The sequence below is a fragment of the Anomaloglossus baeobatrachus genome, chromosome 5, assembly GCF_048569485.1.
Source record: "Anomaloglossus baeobatrachus isolate aAnoBae1 chromosome 5, aAnoBae1.hap1, whole genome shotgun sequence".
Lineage (NCBI taxonomy): Eukaryota > Metazoa > Chordata > Amphibia > Anura > Aromobatidae > Anomaloglossus > Anomaloglossus baeobatrachus.
In genome coordinates, this window is record NC_134357.1 from 450,432,255 (window position 1) to 450,459,307 (window position 27,053).

At 42.0% G+C, this 27,053-nt stretch overlaps 1 protein-coding gene across 1 annotated transcript in view; it reads right to left on the bottom strand.

Moving 5' to 3' along the window:
• Positions 1-418: 418 nt before the first annotated feature.
• MYLK2 (myosin light chain kinase 2) overlaps positions 419-27,053 on the bottom strand; it is a 37,288-nt gene continuing 10,653 nt past the window's right edge. Inside the window, 7 exon segments of the mRNA XM_075351780.1 lie at positions 419-4,489; positions 9,773-9,905; positions 18,512-18,664; positions 19,893-20,021; positions 20,113-20,183; positions 25,369-25,510; positions 26,471-26,580. Of these exon segments, the coding sequence (XP_075207895.1) occupies positions 4,409-4,489; positions 9,773-9,905; positions 18,512-18,664; positions 19,893-20,021; positions 20,113-20,183; positions 25,369-25,510; positions 26,471-26,580 (819 nt within the window). The 3' untranslated portion in view covers positions 419-4,408.

A 27,053-nucleotide genomic window follows, 5' to 3' on the forward strand; every position in this document is an offset into this window, starting at 1 on the left:
AATTATTATCATACCATGCTACCACAGTTCCACAGGCATCATTATTTAAGCACCACCTGCCTGAACCTGTTCCGCCCTCATCCATGTTTGCTGGTCTGGCACTGTGAGGGCCAGTTCTGACATTGTGCTGGTGTGTGTGGTTCTGCCACACATACTGGCACCTGGGCTGCCTTTATTCGCAGTTGTCAGTCCTTGCAGCATGGGAGCGGTTCAGACATGTCTCGGGTAAGTGGTGTTTTTATATGGTCCTGCTCATTATATGAGACATTATGGTATGATAATAATTTATTACATTGTGTAGGGACCCCCCTATAGCGATTTGCTGTGACGGGGCAGGGGGGCTCAAATCATTGATCAATCATTTGCAAAAAATCTCATTGAATTGTTACAGTAGGAATGAATTTGGGAATATTACACTTTTTATTTTTTCATTGTTGCATGCCATTCATAAGCAGTGCTGGCTCCCCTCCTCTTTGCGTTGATGCAACAAATTATACTGATAGAATATCACTTGTGAATTATCATACATGAAGAAAAAAATGCTGGAGTGTAAGGGTGCTTTACACGCTGTGACATCGCTACCGATATATCGTCGGGGTCACAATGTTAGTGACGCACATCCGGCGCCGGTAGCGACATCGCAGCGTGTGACACAAATGAGCGACGATCAACGAGCAAAAAAACGTGAAAAATCATTGCTTGTTGACACATCGTTCATTTCCTAAATATCGCTGCTGCCACAAGTACGATGTTGTTCGTCGTTCCTGCGGCAGCACACATCGCTATGTGTGACACCGCAGGAACGACAAACGTCATCTTACCTGCGTCCACCGGCAATGCGGAAGGAAGGAGGTGGGCGGGATGTTACGTCCTGCTCATCTCCGCCCCTCCGCTTTTATTGGCCGGCCACTTAGTGACGTGGCAGTGACGTCGCTATGACGCCGAACGCCCCTCCCCCTTGAGGGAGGGATTGTTCGGCGGTCACAGTGACGTCGCTGTCAAGGTATTTGCGTGTGACGCTGCCGTAGCAATAATGTTCGCTACGACAGCAATTACACAATATCGAACACACGACGGGGGCGGGTGCTATCGCGCTCGACATCCCTAGCAATTGCTAGCGATGTTGCAGCGTGTAAAGTACCCCTAAAGGTACCTTCACACATAACGACTTACCTGCGATCCCAAAAACGATGCGACCTGATAGGGATCGCAGATAAGTCGCTGGGAGGTCGCAGGTGAGATGTCACAGAGTGAGATCTTACCAGCGATGCAGAACAATACAGATCGCAGTAGCAACCTGTATAACGATCTCAGCAGTCACTGTGACCCTGTTACACAGTGTCAAACACAGCGATGTGTCCTGCCCAGCAGGACATCGCCTTTGAAGAAAATGGCCTGGACCATTCTGCAACGACTAGAGATCTCACAGCAGGGGCCTGATCGCTGGTAAGTGTCACACATAACGAGATCGCTAACGGGATCGCAACTGCGTCACCAAAACGGTGACTCAGCTGCGATCTCGCTAGCGATCTCGTTATGTGTGACAGTACCTTTACTCTGTGTTTTACTTTTGCAACTACATTAGATAGGAATATTTACATGAGATATTGGGCTGTAGAGGAAGTTACCTGAAGATTAAGGGAAAAAATGCTCTTGCCACATTGCTTCATGGGGTAGATGTGCATTAGCAGCAACTGCTCTAGGAGCTGTATAGAGGGGGGGGAGGTCCAGTTGGAGCACTTCTTCCCTATCTATATGTACAGTGGGTACAGAAAGTATTCAGACCCCTATAAATTTTTGACTCTTTGTTTCATTGCAGCCATTTGGTAAATTCAAAAAAGTTCAATTTTTTTTTCTCATTAATGTACACTCTGCTCCCCATCTTGTCAGAAAAAAATAACAGAAATGTAGAAATTTTTGCAAATTTATTAAACAAGAAAAACTGACATATCACATGGTCATAAGTATTCAGACCCTTTGCTCAGACACTCATATTTAATTCACATGCTGTCCATTTCCTTGTGATCCTCCTTGAGATGGTTCTACTCCTTCATTGGAGTCCAGCTGTGTTTAATTAAACTGATAGGATTTGATTTGGAAAGGCACACACCTGTCTATATAAGACCTCAGCTCACAGTGCATATCAGACCAAATGAGAATCATGAGGTCAAAGGAACTGGCCAAGAAGCTCAGAGACAGAATTGTGGCTAGACACAGATCTGGCCAAGGTTACAAAGAATTTCTGAAGTACTTAAGGTTCCTAAGAGCATATTGGCTTCCATAATCCTTAAATGGATGAAGTTTGGGACCACCAGACGTCTTCCTAGACCTGGCCATCCAGCCAAACTGAGCAATCGTGGGAGAAGAGCCTTGGTGAGAGAGGTAAAGAAGAACCCCAAGATCACTGTGGCTGAGCTCCAGAGATGCTGTAGGGAGATGGGAGAAAGTTCCACATAGTCAACTATCACTGCAGCCCTCCACCAGTCGGGCCTTTATGGCACAATGGCCCGACAGAAGCCTCTCCTCAGTGCAAGACATATAAAAGCCCACATAGAGTTTGCAAACAAACATACAAAGGATTCCCAGACTATGAGAAATAAGATTCTCTGGTTATGATGAGACGAAGATAGAACTTTTTGGTGATAATGCTAAGTGGTATGTGTGGAGAAAACCAGGCACTGCTCATCACCTACCTAATACAATCCCACATGGTGGTGGCAGCATCATGCTATGGGGGTGTTTTTCAACTGCAGGGACAGGACGGCTGGTTGCAATTGAAGGAAAGATAAATGTGGCCAAGTACAAGACATATCCTGGAAGAAAACCTGTTTCAGAGTGCTCTGGACCTCAGACTTGGCCGAAGGTTCACCTTCCAACAAGACAATGACCCTAAGCACACAGCTAAAATAACAAAGGACGGGCTTCAGAACAACTCTGTGATCATTCTTGACTGGCCCACCAGAGCCCTGACCTAAGCCCAATTGAGCATCTCTGGAAAGACCAGAAAATGGCTATCCACCAACGTTCATCATCCAACCTGAGGGAACTGGAGAGGATCTGTAAGGAAGAATAGCAGAGGATCCCCAAATCCAGGTGTGAAAAACTTGTTCCATCATTCCTAAGAAGACTCATGGCTGCATTAGCTCAAAAGGAGGCTTTTACTCAATAATGAGCAAAGGGTCTGAATACTTCATTTCATTTTATCATTTTATTCATTTATTTAGCGCTATTAATTCCACAGCGCTTTACATACATTGGCAATTCTGTCCCCATTGGGGCTCACAATCTAAGTCCCTATCTGTATGTCTTTGGAGTGTGGGAGGAAACCGAAGAACCCGGAGGAAACCCACGCAAACACAGGGAGAACATACAAACTCCTTGCAGATGGTGTCCTTGGTGGGATTTGAACCCAGGACCCCAGCGCTGCAAGACTGCAGTGCTAACCACTGAGCCACCGTGCTGCCCATACTTATGACCATGTGATATTTCAGTTTTTCTTGGTTAATAAATTTGCAAACATTTCTACATTTCTGTTTTTTTTTCTGAAGAGATGGGGTGTAGAGTGTACATTAATGAGAAGAAAATGAACTTTTTTGAATTTACCAAATGGCTGCAATGAAACAAAGTTGAAAATTTAAAGGGGTCTGAATACTTTCCGTACCCACTGTATGTCTGAATTAACAAACTAGGGATACGGGAACTTCCACAGGGGTTATGCTTTACTCCTACAGGACACTGCTTAGTGCGAGAGGTGCACAAGGGTCTTGGTTTGGTTACACATGGAGTTGTTGCAGTTATACCTTGACCTAATGTATGAGTTTTCACAAGCTCTGCTTAAAACAGGAGCAAGCAGCATCTCTATCAAAAGCTTTGTGACACACTATTCCAATTGTACAAAAATATTGTCACACTAGAAGATGTAACAAAGAAAATGTAACGTGTCATTCTAGATTACAATGCAGACCCAAAGCGGTAAATGATGTGGAGCTCCTATACAGCGAGATGTCATTGCATGTGTTAGCGTATGAGCCTATGACATCACTAGTGAGGAGGCAGCGTGCGTTTTGCACCATTGCAAAAGAGCTGCAAACAAATCACAAACCCAAAACACAAAGCTATTTATATATCGCTACTGTCCAACATAGAAGGATCAGGTCCACAGGATATTCATGAGGTCTCCCACGCCAGCAAGAGGGTATCCATATGATCCTACTGAGGTATTTTCCAAGGATGGCTTCACGAGGTGGTAGGAGGATCATAATTTTTATCCAGGGACTAAAGCTTAACCATCCCTCTTCTTTAATTCAATCCTGTAGGATATTTTAGATACTGGAGGCTCAAGAGGCGAGTGGTCATTCGATATGGCTATAGAAGTATGGCTTGCCTTCCTTGGTTCTCCACCAGATCCTCATTCGCCCATTGAGGCCAGACATCCAGAGCTACTCATCCTCATGAATCTGTTAGCAGCCGTCACAGCAAATACATTCTTCTGTTGAAAACAAAAAGAGGCGCTGTACATCCATCAACCATATATTGTGCATTAAGCTTTTCTAGACACTTGACTTCCTGGGTATAAGGAAATGCGACTTTGTATCATGATAAAGCTGTAACTTACGAAGGAAGATAAATCAAGGGCTAGTGGATATTATTGTTATTATTGGGGATAGTGCTGATTTTGGATTCTTGTAGATTGTTAGTCCTCGCAGGCAGGGTCGTCTCCTCCTGTACCAGGTTGTTTTGTATTGCTCATGATTATTGTACTTGTCTATGTATGCCCTCCCTTTTTCACATTTAAAGCGCCATGGAATTAATGGCACTATAATAATAATCTAATATATAAAGCTGAATGTGTGTATGTGTGTGTGTATGTATGTCCGGGATTGGCATTTGCACCGTCGCAGCTACAGCCACAAAATTTTGCACACTCACACTTCTGGACCCCGAGAGCGTCATAGGCTATTTTTTGAGGGGAAATTTTAATCCCGCTCTTTATAGTTATTCACCAAAAAACCTGCCTCCATTAAAGCGAATGGAGCTGGGAGCCACAGTGCAGCCAGAACTTCAGAAGAATGCGCAGCCACGCCCTTATATGGAATGTTGGCGTGTCACAATGCAGCCAGGGAAACAGACAGACACAGACAGGGAAAGAGGCAGACACAGACAAAGAGACAGACTGACAAGGAAAGAGACAGACAGGGAAAGAGAGGGAAAGAGACAGACAGGGAAAGAGATAGATAGACAAAGAGATAGAGAGAGAGACAGAGACATATATACAGAGGGGGAGACAGACAGAGAATGGGAAAGAAACAGAGAGACAGTTACTATCCCGGGCAGCGCCGAGTGCTATGTTGCGAGGCGAAATTTGAACCCCGCGCGGTCCAATTTACCAATCAATTTTGCCCCTATCTACATAATGGGGAAAAAGTGAAACGAAAAGTGTTGGGGGCAAATTGACAGCTGCCAGATGTGAACAAGGGGGACTTAAAGAATGAGAGCGATAGCGCCAAAGAGTATATACCATACAGTTGCTAAGGTGGGGACCCGACATGGGATACTCACCACACTCCGGGATATGAACACACACACAAAATGCGCCCCACACTACCACGTACTTGAACACATATACCACCCTCAGCACACATCTCACCACACATACACCAACCTCGCCACATAATCGCCCTAAACACACACAAGTCTGGTATTGTCCTTCAAAAATAAAAATCTGATTAATAAGCAGCCAAACTACAAGAACAATAAATGTACCACATAGGAAATACGGCAGCTGTCAGTCACATGACCTGTCTATTATGTGTATGTGTGAGCTAATATACAGTGCCTACAAGTAGTATTCAACCCCATGCAGATTTAGCAGGTTTACACATTCGGTATTAACTTGGCATTGTGACATTTGGACTGTAGATCAGCCTGGAAGTGTGAAATGCACTGCAGCAAAAAAGAATGTTATTTCTTTTTTTTTTTTTTTTTTAAATTGAGAAAAGTTTATTCAGAGGGTCATTTATTATTCAACCCCTCAAACCACCAGAATTCTGTTTGGTTCCCCTAAAATATTAAGTAGTATTTCAGGCACAAAGAACAATGAGCTTCACTTGTTTGGATTAATTATTTATTTTTCCAGCCTTTTCTGACTAATTAAGACCCTCCCCAAACTTGTGAACAGCACTCATACATGGTCAACATGGGAAAGACAAAGGAGCATTCCAAGGCCATCAGAGACAAGATCGTGGAGGGTCACAAGGCTGGCAAGGGGTACAAAACCCTTTCCAAGGAGTTGGGCCTATCTGTCTCTACTGTTGGGAGCATCATCCGGAAGTGGAAGGCTTATGGAACTACTGTTAGCCTTCCACGGCTTGGACAGCCTTTGAAAGTTTCCTCCCGTGCCGAGGCCAGGCTTGTCCGAAGCGTCAAGGCTAACCCAAGGACAACAAGGAAGGAGCTCCGGGAAGATCTCATGGCAGTGGGGACATTGGTTTCAGTCAATACCATAAGTAACGTACTCCACCGCAATGGTCTCCGTTCCAGACGAGCTCGTAAGGTACCTTTACTTTCAAAGCGTCATGTCAAGGCTCGTCTACAGTTTGCTCATGATCACTTGGAGGACTCTGAGACAGACTGGTTCAAGGTTCTCTGGTCTGATGAGACCAAGATCGAGATCTTTGGTGCCAACCACACAAGTGACGTTTGGAGACTGGATGGCACTGTATACGACCCCAAGAATACCATCCCTACAGTCAAGCATGGTGGTGGCAGCATCATGCTGTGGGGCTGTTTCTCAGCCAAGGGGCCTGGCCATCTGGTCCGTATCCATGGGAAGATGGATAGCACGGCCTACCTGGTGATTTTGGCCAAGAACCTCCGCTCCTCCATCAAGGATCTTAAGATGGGTCGTCATTTCATCTTCCAACAAGACAACGACCCAAAGCACACAGCCAAGAAAACCAAGGCCTGGTTCAAGAGGGAAAAAACCAAGGTGTTGCAGTGGCCTAGTCAGTCTCCTGACCTTAACCCAATTGAAAACTTGTGGAAGGAGCTCAAGATTAAAGTCCACATGAGACACGCAAAGAACCTAGATAACTTGGAGAAGATCTGCATGGAGGAGTGAGCCAAGATAACTCCAGAGACCTGTGCCGCCTGATCAGGTCTTATAAAAGACGATTATTAGCTGTAATTGCAAATAAGGGTTATTCCACAAAATATTAAACCTAGGGGTTGAATAATAATTGACCCACACTTTTATGTTGAAAATTTATTAAAATTTAACTGAGCAACATAACTTGTTGGTTTGTAAGATTTATGCATCTGTTAATAAATCCTGCTCTTGTTTGAAGTTTGCAGGCTCTAACTTATTTGCATCTTATCAAACCTGCTAAATCTGCAGGGGGTTGAATACTACTTGTAGGCACTGTATACTGTCAAGGGGGAGGGCTTTCTGTTGCCTGGAGATTTATCAGGCTGCCAATAGCAACCAATCACAGCTTAGCTTCTATTTTGCTACAGTTAATTAATCTGAGCTCTGATTGGTTAATATAGGCAACAATTTAATAATTACATCTCTATCTATTTGTTTTGTGGTTTTTGTGTGCAGAATACATTTTTGTTAATACATTCTATTTTGTTAATAGCAGTTATTAACCCGGTCAAAGCCGGGTAGTACAGCTAGTAATATATAAAGCTGTGTGTGTTTGTCCGAGATTGGCATCTGCACTGTCGCAGCTACAGCCACAAAGTTTTGCACACTCACACTTCTGGACCCCCAGAGCGTCATAGGCTATGTTTTGAGGGGAAATTTTAACCCCGCGCGTTACAGTAATTCACCAAAAAACCTGCCTCCATTAAAGCGAATGGAGCTGGGAGCCACAGTGCAGCCAGAACTTCAGAGGAATGCGCAGCCACGCCCTTAAATGGAATGTTGGCGTGTCACAATGCAGCCAGGGAAAGAGACAGACACAGTCAGGGAAAGAGGCAGACACAGACAGGGTAAGAGACAGACACAAAGAGACAGACACAGACAAAGAGACAGACTGACAGGGAAAGAGACAGACAGGGAAAGAGAGAAAGGTTAAAAGACAGACACAGACAGGTAAAGAGAAAGACACAGACAAAGAGACAGAGACAGACACAGGGAAACAGACAGACAAGGAAAGAGAGGGAAAGAGACAGACAGGGTAAGAGACAGACAAAGACAGGTAAAGAGACAGACAAAGAGACAGACACAGGGAAAGGGACAGAGGGAAAGAGAGACAGGGAAAGTGACAGAGATAGATAGACAGACAGACAGACAGGGAAAGAGATAGACAGATAGGGAAAGAGATTGAGACAGATGGAGAAAGAGACAGAGAAAGTCAGAGACAGACAGGGAAAGAGACAGACAAAGAGATAGCGAGATAGAGAGGTATATACAGAGCGGGAGACAGACAGAGAATGGGAGAGGAACAGAGAGACAGTTACTATCCCGGGCAGCACCGGGTGCTGGACCCCAAGAGCGTCATAGGCTATGTTGTGAGGCGAAATTTTAACCCCGCGCGTTCCAATTTACCAATCAATTTTGCCCCTATCTCCATAATGGGGAAAAAGTGAAACAAAAAGTGTATCTGCACCGTCGCATTTACAATCACAAAATTTTGCACAGACACCTCATGTGACCCAGGGAATGTCATAGACTATGTTTTGACAGGAAAATTTAACCCCGCGCTTTACAGTTACTCTCCAAAAAACATGCCTCCCTTAAAGTAAATGGAGCCTGTAACTACAGGTTATTAGTAAGAGCTGTGATTGGTTGCTATAGGAACAAAAGACATTCATAGTATATGAAGCTTATATGTGAGGTAATAAGATGTTGGTGGGGAGACAGATAGAGAGAGACAGAGAGAGAGACAGACAGAGAGATAGACAAAGACAAACGGTGAAAGAGACAAACAGAGAAAGACCTGGAAAGAGACAGACGGGGAAAGAGACAGACGGGGAAAGAGACAGACCTGGAAAGAGACAGACCTGGAAAGAGACAGACCTGGAAAGAGACAGACCTGGAAAGAGACAGACCTGGAAAGAGACAGACCTGGAAAGAGACAGACCTGGAAAGAGACAGACCTGGAAAGAGACAGACCTGGAAAGAGACAGACGAAGCACATTACTTGGCCAATTTAGTTAAATCTGTGTAGAATATCTGTGGTGTTGAAATATATGTTGTGAAATGCTTCTATTAGCTTAGTTTTTGCCTTTTAATAATTACATTTCTATCTATTTGTTTTGTGGTTTTTGTGTGCAGAATACACTTGAGATCCTGGGTATAAGGAAATGCGTCTTTGTATCATGGTAAAGCTGTAACTTACGAAGGAAGATAAATCAAGGGCTAGTGGATATTATTGTTATTATTGGGGATAGTGCTGATTTTGGATTCTTGTTGATTGTAAGTCCTCGCGGGCAGGGTCGTCTCCTCCTGTACCAGTCTGTTTTGTATTGCTCATGATTATTGTACTTGTCTATGTATGCCCTCCCTTTTTCACATGTAAAGCGCCATGGAATGAATGGCACTATAATAATAATAAATAATAATTATAATAATTTGTTGAGTTCACACTGGCTAATGACTAACCTTGAATGAATAGTGTAAATGGGAGGACACAAGGGTGAAGGACATAGAAAGCTGAATAAGCTCAACTCAAGATACTGGTAATCCTGTGCCAAGAAGATGTCGCCATCAAAATGACATGCATGACACGATAACTACAGGATTAAGACAGCTGTAAACACAAACCTTCCAGCGTCTCCTCATCATGTATTTCCTCAGCTCTATCTGTGATTTCAGAAGACGGTTGCAAAGCTTAGCCTTTCTAGCAAGATCATTGAGCCACGGGTGCTTGAGACACTCACCGGCAATCATACGCCCACTGAGAAGAAGCACACGTCAGAGGTTAATAAAAAAAAAAATCAATCAAAATGACTGCTCCACAATGGAAAAAGTAATTGAATGATACTTTACTATACGAGTAAATGCACAAGAATATAGTTTCTATAATACTGCCACCTATGTACAAAAATAAAACTTCTGTATTACTGCCCTCATGTACATGAATATAACTACTATAATATTTGCCTCCTATGTACAAGAATATAACTACTATAATACTGCTCCTATGTACAAGAATATAACTACTATAATACTACCCCCTATATACAAGAATATAACTACTATACAGCGTGTGCAGAATTATTAGGCAAATGAGTATTTTGATCACATGATACTTTTTATACATGTTGTCCTACTCCAAGCTGTATAGGTTTGAGAGCCAACTACCAATTAAGTAAATCAGGTGATGTGCATCTCTGTAATGAGGAGGGGTGTGGTGTAATGACATCAACACCCTATATAAGGTGTGCTTAATTATTAGGCAACTTCCTTTCCTTTGGCAAAATGGGTCAAAAGAGATTTGACAGGCTCTGAAAAGTCCAAAATTGTGAGATGTCTTGCAGAGGAATGCAGCAGTCTTGAAATTGCCAAACATTTGAAGCAAGATCACCGAACAATCAAGAATTTCATGGCAAATAGCCAACAGGGTCACAAGAAGTGTGTTGGGCAAAAAAGGCGCAAAATAACTGCCCATGAATTGTGGAAAATCAAGCGTGAAGCTGCCAAGATGCCATTTGCCACTAGTTTGACCATATATCAGAGCTGCAACGTTACTGGAGTATCAAAAAGCACAAGGTGTGCCATACTCAGGGACATGGCCAAGGTAAGGAAGGCTGAAAAAAGACCACCTTTGAACAAGAAACATAAGATAAAACGTAAAGACTGGGCCAAGAAATATCTTAAGACTGATTTTTTTTTTTTCCAAAACGTTTTTTATTGATTTTTCAAATTTGTAAAAACATGACAAGTATCATTGCAAAAGAAGAACATTCGTCTGACAAAATGTGACATAGAGGTGGGTGATACCCCAATTTGGAGTTCCATGTTGCTGTTCGATTTAAGATAGTTAACAGTAACATTAAACCAAAACATAGGTAATGAAATATAATATAACATATGCAATACAATTCGTTAAATCTCTGTGTCGTCCCTGAATGATTTCAATTTTGCTAGCGTGTCTTGGTATTCCCAACCGTCTCGTCTCCCCCTCCCGCCAGAGCCCCCTCCTAGGTGATTCTCAGTTTACCCAGGCTGTCCTGAATATCGCTCAGGATATACCACTCTGAGTGAACAAAAGGTGCCATCAGGTTAATTATTTCTCCCTGTGTGAATTGGCTTTCAATAAAATGTCTCCATCTCACAAAAAACTTGGCTGTCAACCCATCTTTATCCCTCTCCGCTTCTAGTTTTTCCCACCTCAGAAGGTTGTGTAGTTCGCCCACAACCTCCTTTATGGATGGGCCCTCCCTTTGAATCCAGTGTTTTAAGATGCAACGCTTAGCTATCATGGCTATGTCATGCATTATTGCGTATTTCCTCTTTTCCGGCGTGTTCGGTCCTCCTCCTACTCCTCCCTCAAAGGAGTGGAAAATCCACACCATTAAGTCTAGTTTGCTGAAAATTCCCCATGTTGACTGGGCAAATAGTCTGACTTGGTTCCAGAACCTAGCGATTGTCTCACATTCCCATAGCCCATGCAGCATATCCGTTTTTTCTTTTTGACACTTAGGACACCACCTATCCCTACCTGGTATGTTGAAACCTATAATGGCCCTATGTAGAATTCTGAATTGAGTGTCTCTCCATCTCTCATTGGTAATATGTTTCCGCACTTGTACCCATCCTCTCAGTATATCATCCACCACTTCTTCCCTTCCCAATTGTTTCCCCCACGCTTTTAAAGTCCGACTATCCTCCCGTGAGATAAGCACCCCCCTTAGCGATCGATAAATTTTAGAGACATTTATACTTGTTACATCACATTCCAGTAACTCATCAATCGAACTTCTGTTCAGCTCTCTTCCAACCACACCCAGGTCTCCTATTATTCCATGTTTCAATTGTTCATACTGGATGACATGTGAGCTATTAAGGTTGTACTTATCCAACACTTCCCGACCTGTCATCCACCTCCTGTCCTCCACATTCATAACATCTATCATTCTCCTGACTCCCCTAAGACTGATTTTTTAAAGGTTTTATGGAATGATGAAATGTGAGTGACTCTTGATGGGCCAGATGGATGGGCCAGATGCTGGATCAGTAAAGGGCAGAGAGCTCCACTCCGACTCAGACGCCAGCAAGGTAGAGGTGGGGTACTGGTATGGGCTGGTATCATCAAAGATGAACTTGTGGGACCTTTTCGAGTTGAGGATGGAGTGAAGCTCAACTCTCAGACCTACTGCCAGTTTCTGGAAGACAACTTCTTTAAGCAGTGGTACAGGAAGAAGTCGGTATCGATCAAGAAAACCATGATTTCATGCAGGACAATGCTCCATCACATGCATCCAACTACTCCACAGCGTGGCTGGCCAGTAAAGGTCTAAAGGATGAAAATATAATAATATGGCCCCCTTGTTCACCTGATCTGAACCCCATAGAGAACCTGTGGTCCCTCATAACATGTAAGATCTACAGGGAGGGAAAACAGTACACCTCTTGGAACAGTGTCTGGGAGGCTGTGGTGGCTGCTGCACGCAATGTTGATCGTAAACAGATCAAGCAACTGACAGAATCTATGGATTGTAGGCTGCTGAGTGTCATCAGAAAGAAATGTGGCTATATTGGTCACTAATTTTTTGGAGTTTTGTTTTTGCATGCCAGAAATGTTTATTTCTAAATTTTGTGCAGTTATATTGGTTTACCTGGTGAAAATAAACAAGTGAGATGGGAATATATTTGGTTTTTATTAAGTTGCCTAATAATTCTGCACAGTAATAGTTACCTGCACAAACAGATATCCTCCTAAGATAGCCAAATCTAAAAAAAAACACTCCAACTTCCAAAAATATTAAGCTTTGATATTTATGCGTCTTTTGGGTTGATTAAGAACATAGTTGTTGATCAATAATAAAAAAAGTCCTCTAAAATACAACTTGCCTAATAATTCTGCACATGGTATAATGCTGCTCCTATGTACACGAATATAACTACAAATCCAGTTACAAAAAAGGTTGGTGTAAACTATAAAAAAAAACAAGAATACAATGATTTAGATATCTCTTATAGCCATATTTTATTAACAACAGAACACAGATTAGGGGGTGAATAGAAGACATTTTTCCATTTAATTTAAAAAATTTACTCATTTAGAAATTGATGGTAGTAATATGTCTCAAAGAAATTGGAAAGGGTGAACAAACGACTGGAAAAGTAATTTGTATTAATGAAAAACAACTAGAGGGTCAATTTTCAACTATATAAAATATAAAAATAGTATGTTAGAGAGGCAGGGTCTCTAAAAAGCGAAGATGATCAGACATTCACCAATCCTAAAAATTGTAAAATGATTTACAAAAAATATTTTGCAACATAAAATTGCAAAGACTTTGAATATCCCACCATATATAGTATATAATATCATCAAAGATGAGGAGATTCTGGAGCAATGGGTGTGCACAATGGACAAGGGTCAATATTGGATACTCGTGATCTACGGGCCCTCAGGCGGCACTGTATTAAAACCAGGCATGATTCAGTTGTACAAATCAGCGCATGGTCTCTGGAACACTTCCAAAAAATTATTCTTTGTGAGCACATTTCCCTGTGCAAGCCATAAATGAAAGAGAAAGCTCTATCTTGCAAAGAAGGAGTCTTATAGCAACACAATCTAGAAAGGCTACAATCCACAAAGATAATTTAAAATAGCCTGAGGTAACATGGAAAAGTGTTCTGTGGTCAAATGGATCAAAATGTGAAATGCTTCATGGAAACCGTAGATGGGGTGAACTGTGGAATCAATGGAAGAGGGACCATCCAGCTTGTTATCAGCACACAGGTTCCTGCATCTATGATCGTATGGGGCTGCATTAGTGCCTATTGCAGGAGCAGTATAAACATGAAAGACACCATCAGTGCTCAGTATTATATACTGTAGATGGTTTAGAAGAACATCTGCTCCTATCCAAACAACCTCTATTTCAGGTAAGATCTTGCACATTTCACCTCATCCATCACAACAGCATGGCTCCACAGAAGAGGAGTTCTGGTGATCAACTGGCTGCCTACAGTCCAGACCTTTCACAAATAGAAAACATTTGGTGCATTTATAACACAAAATCTGGCTAAGGGTATGTGCGCTCGATGCGTTCTGTCAACTGCAGAAAAAAAATGCACCCTTTTGCAGACTGGACAACTGTAAACACTGCGTTTGACAAAAAATGCATCCAAAACGCATGCATTTTTTATGCATTTTGAATGCGTTTTGAATGCATTTTGGATGCATTTTTGACAGCGGTCCAACTCGGCTCTGCTACATCTCCATGGCTGGCTGCGAGACAGAGCCGCATGATCAGAATGAACTCGGATGAACTTCACCAGACTTCATTGTCATCGCGCGACACTGTCTCTGGGCCGCGGCCTGATTTGCGGTCACCGGTGAAGGACTCACTGGTGACCGCAAATCCCTTGAGTGACTGCAGTGAGCCGCACGATCAGCGGTGCCATCACTCAGGTTACCCATGGCCGGCTGAAGTCCTCCACCCGAGACTGCAAATCACCAAAGTGAGGGCACCGCTGATCAAGCGGCTCACTTCAGTCACTCGGGCAACTTGCTGTCACAGTTGGAGGATCCAGCGGTGGCCGCGGGTAACCTGAGTGACGTCATCGCTGATAGCGCGACTCACTTTAGTTGCTCTGTGGAGCTCACAGAGAGCGGTCGTGGTCTGTGGCCGCTCGCTGTCAGCTTGAAATGTACCGGAGCTGAAAGTGTCATGGGACCTCGTGTGGATCACGTCGGACCTGGAGGGCTGTTTGGGGATTAATAAAGTGGTGAAAGAGGGGGCTTTTTTGTCTTTTATTCCAAATAAAGGATTTTTTGGGTGTATGTGTTTATTTTCTTATACTTACAGATTATTCATGGGAGGTATCTTATAGACGCCTTCCATGATTAACCTAGGACTTAGTGGCAGCTATGGGCTGCCATTAACTCCTTATTACCCTGATTGCCACCGCACCAGGGCAATTTGGAATGAGCCGGGTAGAGTCCCAGGACTGTCGCATCTAATGGATGCGGCAATTCTGGGCGGCTGCTGGCTGATATTTTTAGGCTGGGGGGGTCCCCATAACGTGGGGCTCCCCATCTTGTGAATACCAGCCTTCAGCCATGTGGCTTTACCTTGGCTGGTATCAAAATTGGGGGGGACCGCACGCCTTTTTGTTTTTTTTAAATTATTTATTTTACTGCACGATATACACCCGCCCACCGGCGGCTGTGATTGGTTGCAGTTAGATAGCTGTCCCTCAGCGTGGGGGCGCGTCTGAATGCAACCAATCATCGGCGCCGGTGGGCGGGGGAAGCATTGAGTACGAGATGGAATAATGAGCGGCTGGCATTTTCAAAAGCTGGAGAAGCTGCTGGGGCTTTGTGACAGCCGTGCAGCGATGCGCCGGTGATCGGTGAGTACGAAAGAGAGAGGGAAAGACCGACCGACACAGAGAGGGAGAGAGATTGACAGACAGAGAGAGACCGAAAGACAGAGAGAGACCGAAAGACCTGCTTTTTTTTGTCAAAAAAGCATGCAGAACGCAACAAAAATGCAGTGCAAGCGCGCAGCTAAACATTTTGGTTGCGTTTTGCAATACCTCATTGATTTCAATGGTTGGAAAATACAACCAAAACACACAAAAGAAGTGACATGCTGCTTTTTTAAACGCATCGATTTTGTCAAATATTTGGCATCCAAAACGCTGCGTTTAAAAAAGCAACGTACGCATGGAATTTGCCGACTTCTCATAGACTTGGCTGGGGAAGCACAACGCATGCATTTTGACAATGACACAGTGCAGTTTTAAACGCAGCCAAAACGCAGGAAAAAAACGCAACGTGCGCACAAAGCCTAACACCCAGGTCTGAAGAGCAACAAGAAACCTACATCAGACAAGAATGGGACAATGCTCCTCTCCCAAAACTCCAGCAATTGTCTCCTCCCTTCAAATGTTTGCAGAAAAATGTAAAAGGAAGAGGGGATGCTACTCAATGGTAGACATGGCCCTGTCCCAACCTTTCGGGGTGTGTTGCTGCAATCATTTTACTAGAGGAGTTAATTTTTTAAAAATAAAATATAAAAATCTCCAAAGTTCAACCTCTGTTCTGTTGTGAATAAAATATGTCTACATGAGCTTTCTAAATTATTGCATTCTTATTTTCTTAATATTTTACAAATGGTCCCATCTTATTTGAAATTGGCCGGTAAATGGACATAACTATTTTACTACTGGCACCTGTATACTATAAAGTGGGGAAAATAAGTATTTGATACACTGCCGATTTTGCAACTTTTCCCACCTACAAAGAATGTAGAGGTCTGTAATTTTTATTGTAGGTACACTTCAACTGTGACAGACAGAATCCCCGAAAAATCCAGAAAATCACATTGTATTATTTTAAATAATTAATTTGCATTTTATTGCATGAAATAAGTATCTGATACAATAGAAAACAGAATTTAATATTTGGTACAGAAACCTTTGTTTGCAATTATAGAGGTCAGATGTTTCCTGTAGATCTTGACCAGGTTTGCACACACTGCAGCAGGGATTTTGACCCACTCCTCCATACAGGTCTTCTCCACATCTTTCATGTTTCAGGGCTATCACTGGGCAAAATTGAGGTTCATTTCCCTCCAAAGATTTTCTATTGGGTTCAGGTCTGTAGATAGCTAGGCCACTCCAAGACCTTAAAATTCTTCTTACGGAGTCACTCCTTAGTTGCCCTGGCTGTGTATTTCAGGTCATTATCATGCTGGATGACCCAGCCAAGACCCATCTTCAATGCTCTTACTGAGAGAAGGAGGTTGTTAGCCAAAATCTTGCAATACATGACCTCATCCAATCTCCCTTCAATATGAAGCAGTCATCCTGTCACCCTTGCAGAAATGCACACCCAAAGTATGATATTTCCACTCCCATGCTTCATGATTGGGACAATGTTCTTAAGGTTGTACTCATCCTCCTTCTTACTGCAAACACGGCGAGTGGAATTGAAAACAAAAAGTTCTATTTTGACCTCATCTGACCACATGCCCTTCTCCCATGCCTCCTCTGGATCATCCAGATGGTCAGTGGCAAACTTCAATTGGGCCTGGACATGTGCTGGTGTGAGCAGGGGGACCTTGTGTGCCCTGCAGGATTTTAATCCAACGGCATAGTGTGTTACTAATGGTAATCTTTGAGACTGTGGTCCTAGCTCTCTTCAGGTCATTGACCAGGTCCTCCCATGTAATTTCTCAGAATCATACTTATCCCACAAGGCGATATCTTACATTGAGCCCAAGACTGAGTAAGATTGTCAGTCAGCCTGTGTTTCTACTATTTTCTAATAATTGTGCCAACAGTTGTTGTTTTCTCACCAAGCTACTTGCCTATTGTTCTGTACCTCATGCCAGCCTTGTGCAGGTCTACAATTTTATCCTTGGACAGCTCTTTGGTTTTGGCCATGGTGGAGAGGTTGGAGTGTGATTAACTGAGTGTGTGGACTGGTGTCTTTTATACAAGTAACGAGTTCAAACAGGTGCAATTAATAGAAGTAATGAGTGCAGATTAGGAAGCCTTCTTAAAGAAAAAATAACAGGTCTGTGACAGCCAGAATTCTTGCTGGTTGGTAGATGGTCAAATCCCTTATTTCATGCAATAAAATGCAAATTAATTATTTAAGAATCATACAATGTTATTTTCTGTATATTTTTATTCTGTCTGTCACAGTGGAAGTATACCTATGATAAAAATTACAGACCTCTCCATTCTTTGTAGGTGGGAAAACTTGCAAAATCGGCAGTGTATCACATACTTATTTCTCCGCTGTATAGTGTAATAATATCCCCCCATGATTACATACATTATCACATTCGTTGTGTAGTAGATCCTGTCATCCATCCAGCTCTATTTGTACGTGAGACGTTTTGTCTTCCAGTGCGGTAACATAGTGACAGTTATCTGAATAATGTAGCTGTCAGCACTCATCAGAGGTGTCGTCACAGGATGGTGGCGGTGGAATTGAAGTGATTGAATGCCCAGACATTGCCGGGTCACACATCAGGAGGTCTACACTAGATTAAACTATATTTCGCAAACCTTCTGACTGCAGCTGGTACTGTGCCTATTATTGTCACAGGCATGCCAACTGTATTAATAGCATTATTATGGGTGTAGGGTGATAAGTAACATTGATTAAGTCTCACTATACAAATAGAAGCATTATTCTTAGCATGTTAACATATCCTATAAAGCATGATGTCATTTTTTACAGCACTGGGCACCTCATGGGTGCTAAGGATGAGGAACAAGGTATTACACCTATCCCCAAAACTTCAGGCTATAGTGTGCCTAATATAGTTATTTAAGGTGTAATGTGGAGATCAGGGTTCTGACCTTATGTCTCTCACCAGTAGGTTGGATATAAAGTTTTTGGCTTCTTCTGACACCAACTCAAAAGGTTCTTCATCAAAGTCTGCATCTCCCAACAATACATTGTTCATCGTCTCTGTGTCATTAGCACCTAGAAATGGGGACAACCCACTTACCCTGCGAAGGTACAAAATTCATCACTAACAAAGAGGTATAGAATAGTTCAAGTAATTACAAGATACCTATAAGGCTATGTGTCCACGGTAGAATGTACCTGCGGATTTTTCTGCCTGAAAATCCGCGACTTTCGCGGCAAATCCGCACCCGCGGATTTGCCGCGGATTTTGATGCGGATTTTTTTTTTTTTTCCCCATTCAAAACCAAAAATCCGCACCAAATCTGCACCAAACAATTGACATGCTGCAGATTTTTCCGGATCAAAATCCGCGGCAAATCCGCAGCGGAAAAATCCGCAGCATGGACACAGCATTTCCAAAATGCCATTGAAATGGCTTGGAAGTGCCGCTGCTGCAGATTTTCGGGAAATCCGCGGCAAATCCGCGGCAAAATCCGCGCAAAATCCGCAGCGTGGGCACATAGCCTAATACTGCTTTCTATATACAAAAATATAACTACTATAATACTGCCTTCTATGTACAAGAATATAACTACAATAATACTGCCTTCTATGTACAAGAATATAACTACAATAATACTGCCCCATATGTACAAGAATATAACTACTATAATACTGCCCCCTATGTACAAGAATATAACTACTATAATAATGCCCCATATGTACAAGTATAAAACTACTATAATACTGCCTTCTATGTACAAGAATATAACTGCTATAATACTGCCCCATATGTACAAGAATATAACTACTATAATACTGCCCCTATGTACAAGAATATAACCACTATAATACTGTCCTCTATGTACAAGAATATAACTACTATAATACTGCCCCTTATGTTCAAGAATATAACTACTATAATACTGCCCCCTATGTACAAGAATATAACTAATATAATACTGCTCCCTATGTACAAGAATATAACTACTATAATACTGTCCCATGTACAAGCATATAACTACTATAATACTGCCCCTATGTACAAGAATATAACCACTATAATACTGTCCTCTATGTACAAGAATATAACTACTATAATACTGCCCCTTATGTTCAAGAATATAACTACTATAATACTGCTCCCTATGTACAAGAATATAACTACTATAATACTGTTCCCTATGTACAAGAATATAACTACTATAATAATGTCCCCATATAAAATAATATACAGTGACTACTATAATACTGCCCTCTAAGGACACTTAACACAATATCTGTCCATACACATACAGTACACAGACATGTCACACTGTATAATATTACATCATGTATGTGATGACGCCAACACTCCACATGTCTGTCTGGAAAGAAACATGATCATAGTTGATGACCTCTGGTGACAGAAATTCTGGGGTCCCAAAAGAAACTTTCAACTTATTCTGTGGTTTATACCTATGGGAATAAGTGAGGGGATTGAGATAGGGGGTCAGAACATATAAATGTCAATGAAAAGGCACTCTACAGCTATAGGCACAGAACTCACCTCCGGGCAAGGCCAAAGTCTATGATTTTCACCATGTGGCTAATGGGGGACACACAGACTATGTTTTCTGGCTGGAATAGTTAAAAAAAGTAGTATTAGTATGTTTGTCAGTCTTCTTTACATTTCTATGCAGCCATCTGTCTCCCATTGCTTTTAGTGTCAGTCTACGATGCTGTTCTTGTATTCTATTCATGACCAAACAAGGCAGCAATGGCGAGATCTATAGCTTCAATCTTTGCTGGGCATCTGTCTTAAAAGTATCAATAATTACATGTAAAAATAAAACTTTTTTGTTAAATCTGATCTCTAGTCTGATAAAAAAAAAATCTAACTTAGAAACTATATGTAAATCAGGCTATAAGTGCATTGTGGGTGTGTCCATGTACATGGAAGAAGCCCTGCCCACAATGCACTATACAGCTTCTACGCTAGTTTTCTCATGACTGGCACATCGGATCTCTACAAGAAAGGTATCATTTTTATTGGGGGGAAAATGATTGATCCTTCTCAGTGAGAGAAACAAAATTATAATCTTGTTGTGATACCTTTTAATGGCTAACTAAAATAAAATAAAATGATGTTACAAAGCAAACTTTTGAGACATCTCAGGTCCCTTCACCAGGCATGGTGTGACAAAATATCTGAAGAAACACAAATATATACACAAACAGAGCAGAGGGATGGCATAATAAAAGTACATTAAAATAAACAAACACTGCGCTTGGAGAGTGAATTCTTAATTAGCTTTGATTAGTGGTGCGAACGTTTTATTGTCTCAATATCCATGTAGGATCAGAGGTCTGGTGCCCTAGCAGTCTCTGGAACAGACTCCTCAGATTTTGTAGTGGGTCATAAATCCTCCTGACTGTGGAGTTGAACATTTTAATACATTTGTATTCCCAGACCCTTCCATGGCTCTGTGATCTGAAGTTGCCTTGTAATATGACAGCTTTCATGTGGTTTATGTTGTGTCCTGATGCACAGAAATGTTTGGCCACAGGTAAATGGTTTTTTTTGACTGACCGCCACACAATTACAGTAAAAAAACAAACAAAACATTTACCTGTGGCCAAACATTTCTGTGCTTCAAGACACAACATAAACCACATAAAAGTTGTCATATTAAAAGGCAACTTCAGATCACAGAGCCATCGCAGGGTCTGGGAATACAAATGTATTAAAATGTTCAACTCTGTGGACACAGGACTCGATCTGTCAAGAGGATTTATGACCCACTACAAAATCTGAGGAGTCTGCTCCAGAGACAGTGAGGGCACCAGACCTCTGATCCTGCAGGGATATTGGGACAATAAAACGTTCGCACCACTAATCAAAGCTAATTAAAGATTCACCCTCTAAGCTCAGTGTTTATTTAAATGTCCTTTTATTATACAATGCCTCTGCCCTGTTTATGAATATATTGATTTTTCTTCAGATATTTTGTCATACCATGCCTGATGAAGGGACTTGAGATGTCTCGAAAGCTTGCTTTGTAACACCATTTTATTTTAATTAGCCATTAAAAGGTATCACAACAAGATTATAATTTTGTTTCTCTCACTGAGAACAGTCAATCATTTTTCAACTGGCTAACACGGTACCAAAACCTTTTCTCTTGTAACTAATATTGGGGGGGGGGAGCGCCTATCCAGTCATGCCACTACTTCCATATGTAAAAGCTTACTGATAGATTCCCCTTAAAGGGGTTGTCCTCCTCTGTGGATTTTTTTTTTACTTAAAGGGGTATTGCCCTCTCAAAGATCCTATCCCAATATGTAGTAGGTGTAATAATGATACTAATATTAGCAAATACCTCCAATAAGAAAAGTAGTATAATTCTCCAGATTAGCTGTCTCTTACCTCATGTGCAGGGCATTACAGCTTAGGTATCCATGGTTACGACCATGAGCAACTAACTGTCACTATATGAGTGGTTATAACCATGGATACCTAAGCTGCAATGTCCTGCACATGAGGTAAGAGACAGCTAATCAGGAGAACTATACTACATTTCTATTTAGAGGTACAGTATTTGCTAATATTATTATTATTACACCTACGACATATTGGGATAGGATCTTGGAGATGGGACTACCCCTTTAAATTTCACCCTGCTCTGCCTGTCACAAATCATGAGAGGAGCTCAGAAAAAAAAGACACAAAAAAATATTTTATTGGAACATTAAAATGAGCTCACTTAAAATGGCTATTCCCATCTCAAAGATCTTATCCTAATATGTAGTAGGTGTAATAATAATAATAATAATAATATTAGCAAATACATCCAATTAGAAATGTAGTATAGTTCTCCTGATTAGCTGTGTTGCTTACCTTATGTTCAGGGAATTGAAGGACATTAGGTATCCATAGTTATGACCATGCATATATGGTAGTTACAGTTAGTTACTTGGTCGTGGTCGTAACCATGGATACCTAAGCTGCAATGCCCTGCACATGAGGTAAGAGACATAGCTATTCAGGAAAACTATACTGCATTTCTAATTGGAGGTATTTGGGAATATTATTATTATTATTATTATTATTATTATTATTATTATTAATATTATTAATAAACATACTACATATTGGGATAGGATCTTGGAGATGGGAATAACCCTTTAAAGATTCTCCATTAACCCATTCTGCAGGCAGCAATAGACACAAAACTCAAGGCTGTAGAAGGCAAGGGGTGCAAAATTTGTAATAAAACTCAATTACAATATGACTTTTAGACCAAAATTGATAAGAACATTTTCATTTCTAAAAGGTGAACAACCCCTTTAAGCCATTCCCTGATATTTGGGCAAGGAGCTTCATGCTGCCTGTCCTACCGCCCTGTAGATACCTGTTATGTATGGCAACTAAGCCAGGACGTGGGAAAATGTCAGGAAGGCTCGTGGGCAGAAATCTCCCTAACCTAATATTACACAAGTGTTAGCTGTCACTCCATACATAGGACTAACGTGTGGACTTGGGAGGACGTTGATAACAAGAGCTTTCCAAGGACTGTGTGTGCAATAAACAGATCTCCCCCCCCAGCAAATCCCGTCCTGGACCTCGGTTCTAGGGAAAGAACTTACTGTGAGGCTGTTTTTTTTTCGCAAAGGTCACAGGTCATCTCTGCAGTAAGCAAACGGATGGAGCCCTCCACCTAATCCCTAGGATTGTGATCCCGGGCATCTCATAGGTTCCTATTAATATGCCCCGACTTCTTCGCCCTCAGCGACGCTTGATAAACAGGCTCGAGGACCATATATCAATGAGAATCTGACAGGAGCCGGAATATGAGCTGCAGCTTACTGATGGTTTGGATCTCAAAATCACTCATTTCTGCATCGTGTGGGTATATGGGCCTTTATAAGGAGAGTGTGGGGTCATTAGGGGGACAGGATGATGTGGGGGGATCCTTCAGATCTAATGCAATCTTTGGTACGTGGACAGACACCCAAAGGGGTATAGGGCGTGCAGTGCAGGATCTACAATAGATGTAAAATACTCCAATCACATTCAAAGCTGCAACTACGATTCTGTTGTTTTTTGTTATAGTTTGATGGATCCAATATCTCAATGCTGTGCCCTGCTAGGTTTCGGTTTTGCGTTTCGGTCACATGGAAGCTTTAGAAACCAAAGCCATGTGCCAAAACCAGGAGTGGGTGATAAATACAGAAGTGGTGCCCGTGTTTCTATTATACTGTTCCTCTGATTGTCCCACTCCTGGTTTTGGCTACAAGTACTGAGGTAAAAACTCACCAAATACTCACCATGTGCACGTGGTGTAAGGTCCTCAGTCAATAACATATCAATAATAGCAGCAGACAATGCGGCTGCTATGAGGCCCATGAATTGGGGGGGGCCTGGAGCTGGCACGAGGTGTTCTCGCCCGCCTTCATACTGTGAACAGTATTTGCATCATGGATGTAGATAAAGTGGAACACAAACATGAAACAGGGACCCATCAGCTCTGTATTTCATTATCCTTCCTGGGCATCTGAGCTCTGATGTCATCACACTGCGTCCACTGGGCGGAGCCTCACACCACACACTGCAGAGTACGGAGCAGTGGGGGATGGGCGAGGTAAGTCAATGAATTTTTATTTTTATCCTATCAATGAGTATGGGGTTCTCATTCTGTGAGTGGGGATGTGGTGGCCATCATAAAGTATCAAAGCTTTGAGGGCCATCAACTGTGGTGTGCAATCACACTGTGGGGGAGGGGGGCTGTTGAGGTGATCATACTTTGTACAGTGCTATTGGGGCCATCTTACTGTACGTGGAGGCACTATTGGGGCATTATATTATGTATGGGGGGCTGTAGGGGCCATTTTACTGGGTGTAGAGACACTGTTTAAACATTATTCTTTGTGTGGGGGAGGGTAGGGGCTATCTTACTGTGTGTGGAGGCATTTTTGGGGCATTATATTGTGTGTGTGGGCCATCTTACTGTCTTTGGAGGCATTATATTGTGTATGGCGGACTCTAGGGGCTATATTACTGTGTGTGGAGGCACTGTTGAGGCATTATATTGTATATGGGGACTGTAGGGTCCATCTTACTATGTGTGGAGGCACTGTTGGGGCATTATATTGTGTGTGGGGGACTGTAGGGGCCATCTTACTGTGTGTGTAGGCACTGGTGAGGCATTATATTGTATATGGGGACTGTAGGGTCCATCTTACTATGTGTGGAGGCACTGTTGAGGCATTATATTGTATATGGGGACTGTTGGGTCCATCTTACTATGTGTTGAGGCACTGTTGGGGCATTATATTGTGTGTGGAGGACTGTAGAGGAAATCTTACTGTGTGCGGAGACACTGTTGGGGCATTATATTGTGTGTGGGGGACTCTAGGGACCATCATACAGTGTTGGGGACTGTGGGGACATCATGTGTGTTGTGGAATACTGTGAATGTGGAGGGGCACTGTGGAGGAATTCACTATGCATATGTCATACTGTACTAGAGGGCATTTTTATTGGCATCATACATTGTGAGGCCATGAAATGGGTAATGTTGTGGGTGAGAAGAAAAGCTTATATAGGGCAAAATTACTTTGCAAATGTAATATATGTCTCTTTAAAAGTTGGGAGATACACTCTTCTTTGACTGCACCTATGCACTGAAATTCATTTTTTGATACACACATGGGGGGGATGGAGGAATTAGGACTTCTGCTCTGGTGCCCCATGGTTTCTATGTAGGCCCCTGGCCTCAATATTAAAGACGTGTTAGTTGGTGGTTACGGTTACAGATCTTACCTTCAGATCCAGGTGAAGCACGTACGTATTGTGCATATAGAAGATCCCTTCACAGATCTGGCGCACAAACACCATGGCGTCCACCTCCATTAGCTGGTAGCTGTCATCGATGATCCTCTCAAAGAGCTCCCCTCCCCCCACACTACGCAGCATGGATGTAATGTGGAGTGATAACAGAGAGAAATAGAATGAATGATTCAGACATGAGAATTAGGAAAAGATACAGATGATGCAGTGATTTGCTGCCTAGTTCCTTTCACGGCATAATGAATTACCTTTTCCCCAATAAATTGTGCCAAAATGACCCTTAAGGGCTAGACCGATGAAAACAAGTTATCATCTATCCATGGATTAAGGTGGTAACATTGTTACCTGTTAGAATGGTACAGCATTGTACATGCTGCTCCATTCACGCCCTTTGGTGGTCCTGAGTACTGTGCTTGACTTTTTCTGGCAGCCCCCTACAGAATAAATGGACGAGTTGGATCAGGCATGCAATATGCCATGCCACTTTGTATCGGGGATAAAAGCTCCCTTATCTGTTGATGGGTTCCGGATATTGGACACCCACTGATCAGCATTTGGCCCTTTCTCATGAGACAGTGCAGAACCAGCCTCCATTTCTGCTAGAACTCATAACCTCTATGACGGATATGTCATTGCTTCTATAGGCATCTATAAGTAACGGGAGGAGAAGTTAGCTACTTCCAGGTTCTGATGGTTTCTAATCACTGATGTATTATACACTATAAGCAGAAAATCATGTGGGGGCCACTTCTCTCCTATAATAAGACTGAGGAAGAAGTGAAAAGTGTTAGATCCTTTGTGTGACTGGGTGACAGATAAAGCAGGCTCAGGAGTGGTAGTATGGCTGACACTGGTGCGTGTCAGATAGTTACTTCTTGAAGGTGGAGCACATATTGCTACACATAATGGATGGGGAGCACATTTTTGGCTGGGTTACTCTCTCTTCTTTTTCTTAAACGTTGTATTTGGAATGATATACATTTCACAATGATAAGAAAACTATTTGTAGATGGTTATTACTCTGAGGTCACTAAATTAATATTTGCAAATGGAAACATTTTGTCTAATGACTTACTATTCCAAGAACAGGAAAATCTCGGTTGGAGTCTCCACAGCATCAAACATCTGGATGAGATTGGGATGATCCAACTGATTCATGACATTTACCTCGTTCAGCGCCATTTCCTGCAAGACATAGGGAATATATTCCGATATACGGATATACAGAGAGTGACGGAACAAGGTAAGAAGCCTAGAGAAATCAATAATGGAGGGCAATCAGAGACATGGGATATACAAGTGCGTCTCAATAAATTAGAATTTCATCAAAAATTAAATTTATTTCAGTAATTCAATACAAAAAGGGAAGCACATTATATAGAGTCATTACACACAGAAGGATCTATTCCTATATATTATATAGAGTCATTACACACAGAGTGATCTATTCCTATATATTATGTAGAGTCATTACACACAGAGTGATCTATTCCTATATATTATATAGAGTCATTACACACAGAGGGATCTATTCCTATATATTATAGTCATTACACACAGAGGGGTCTATTCCTATATATTATATAGAGTCATTACACACAGAGGGATCTATTCCTATATATTATATAGAGTCATTACACACAGAGGGATCTATTCCT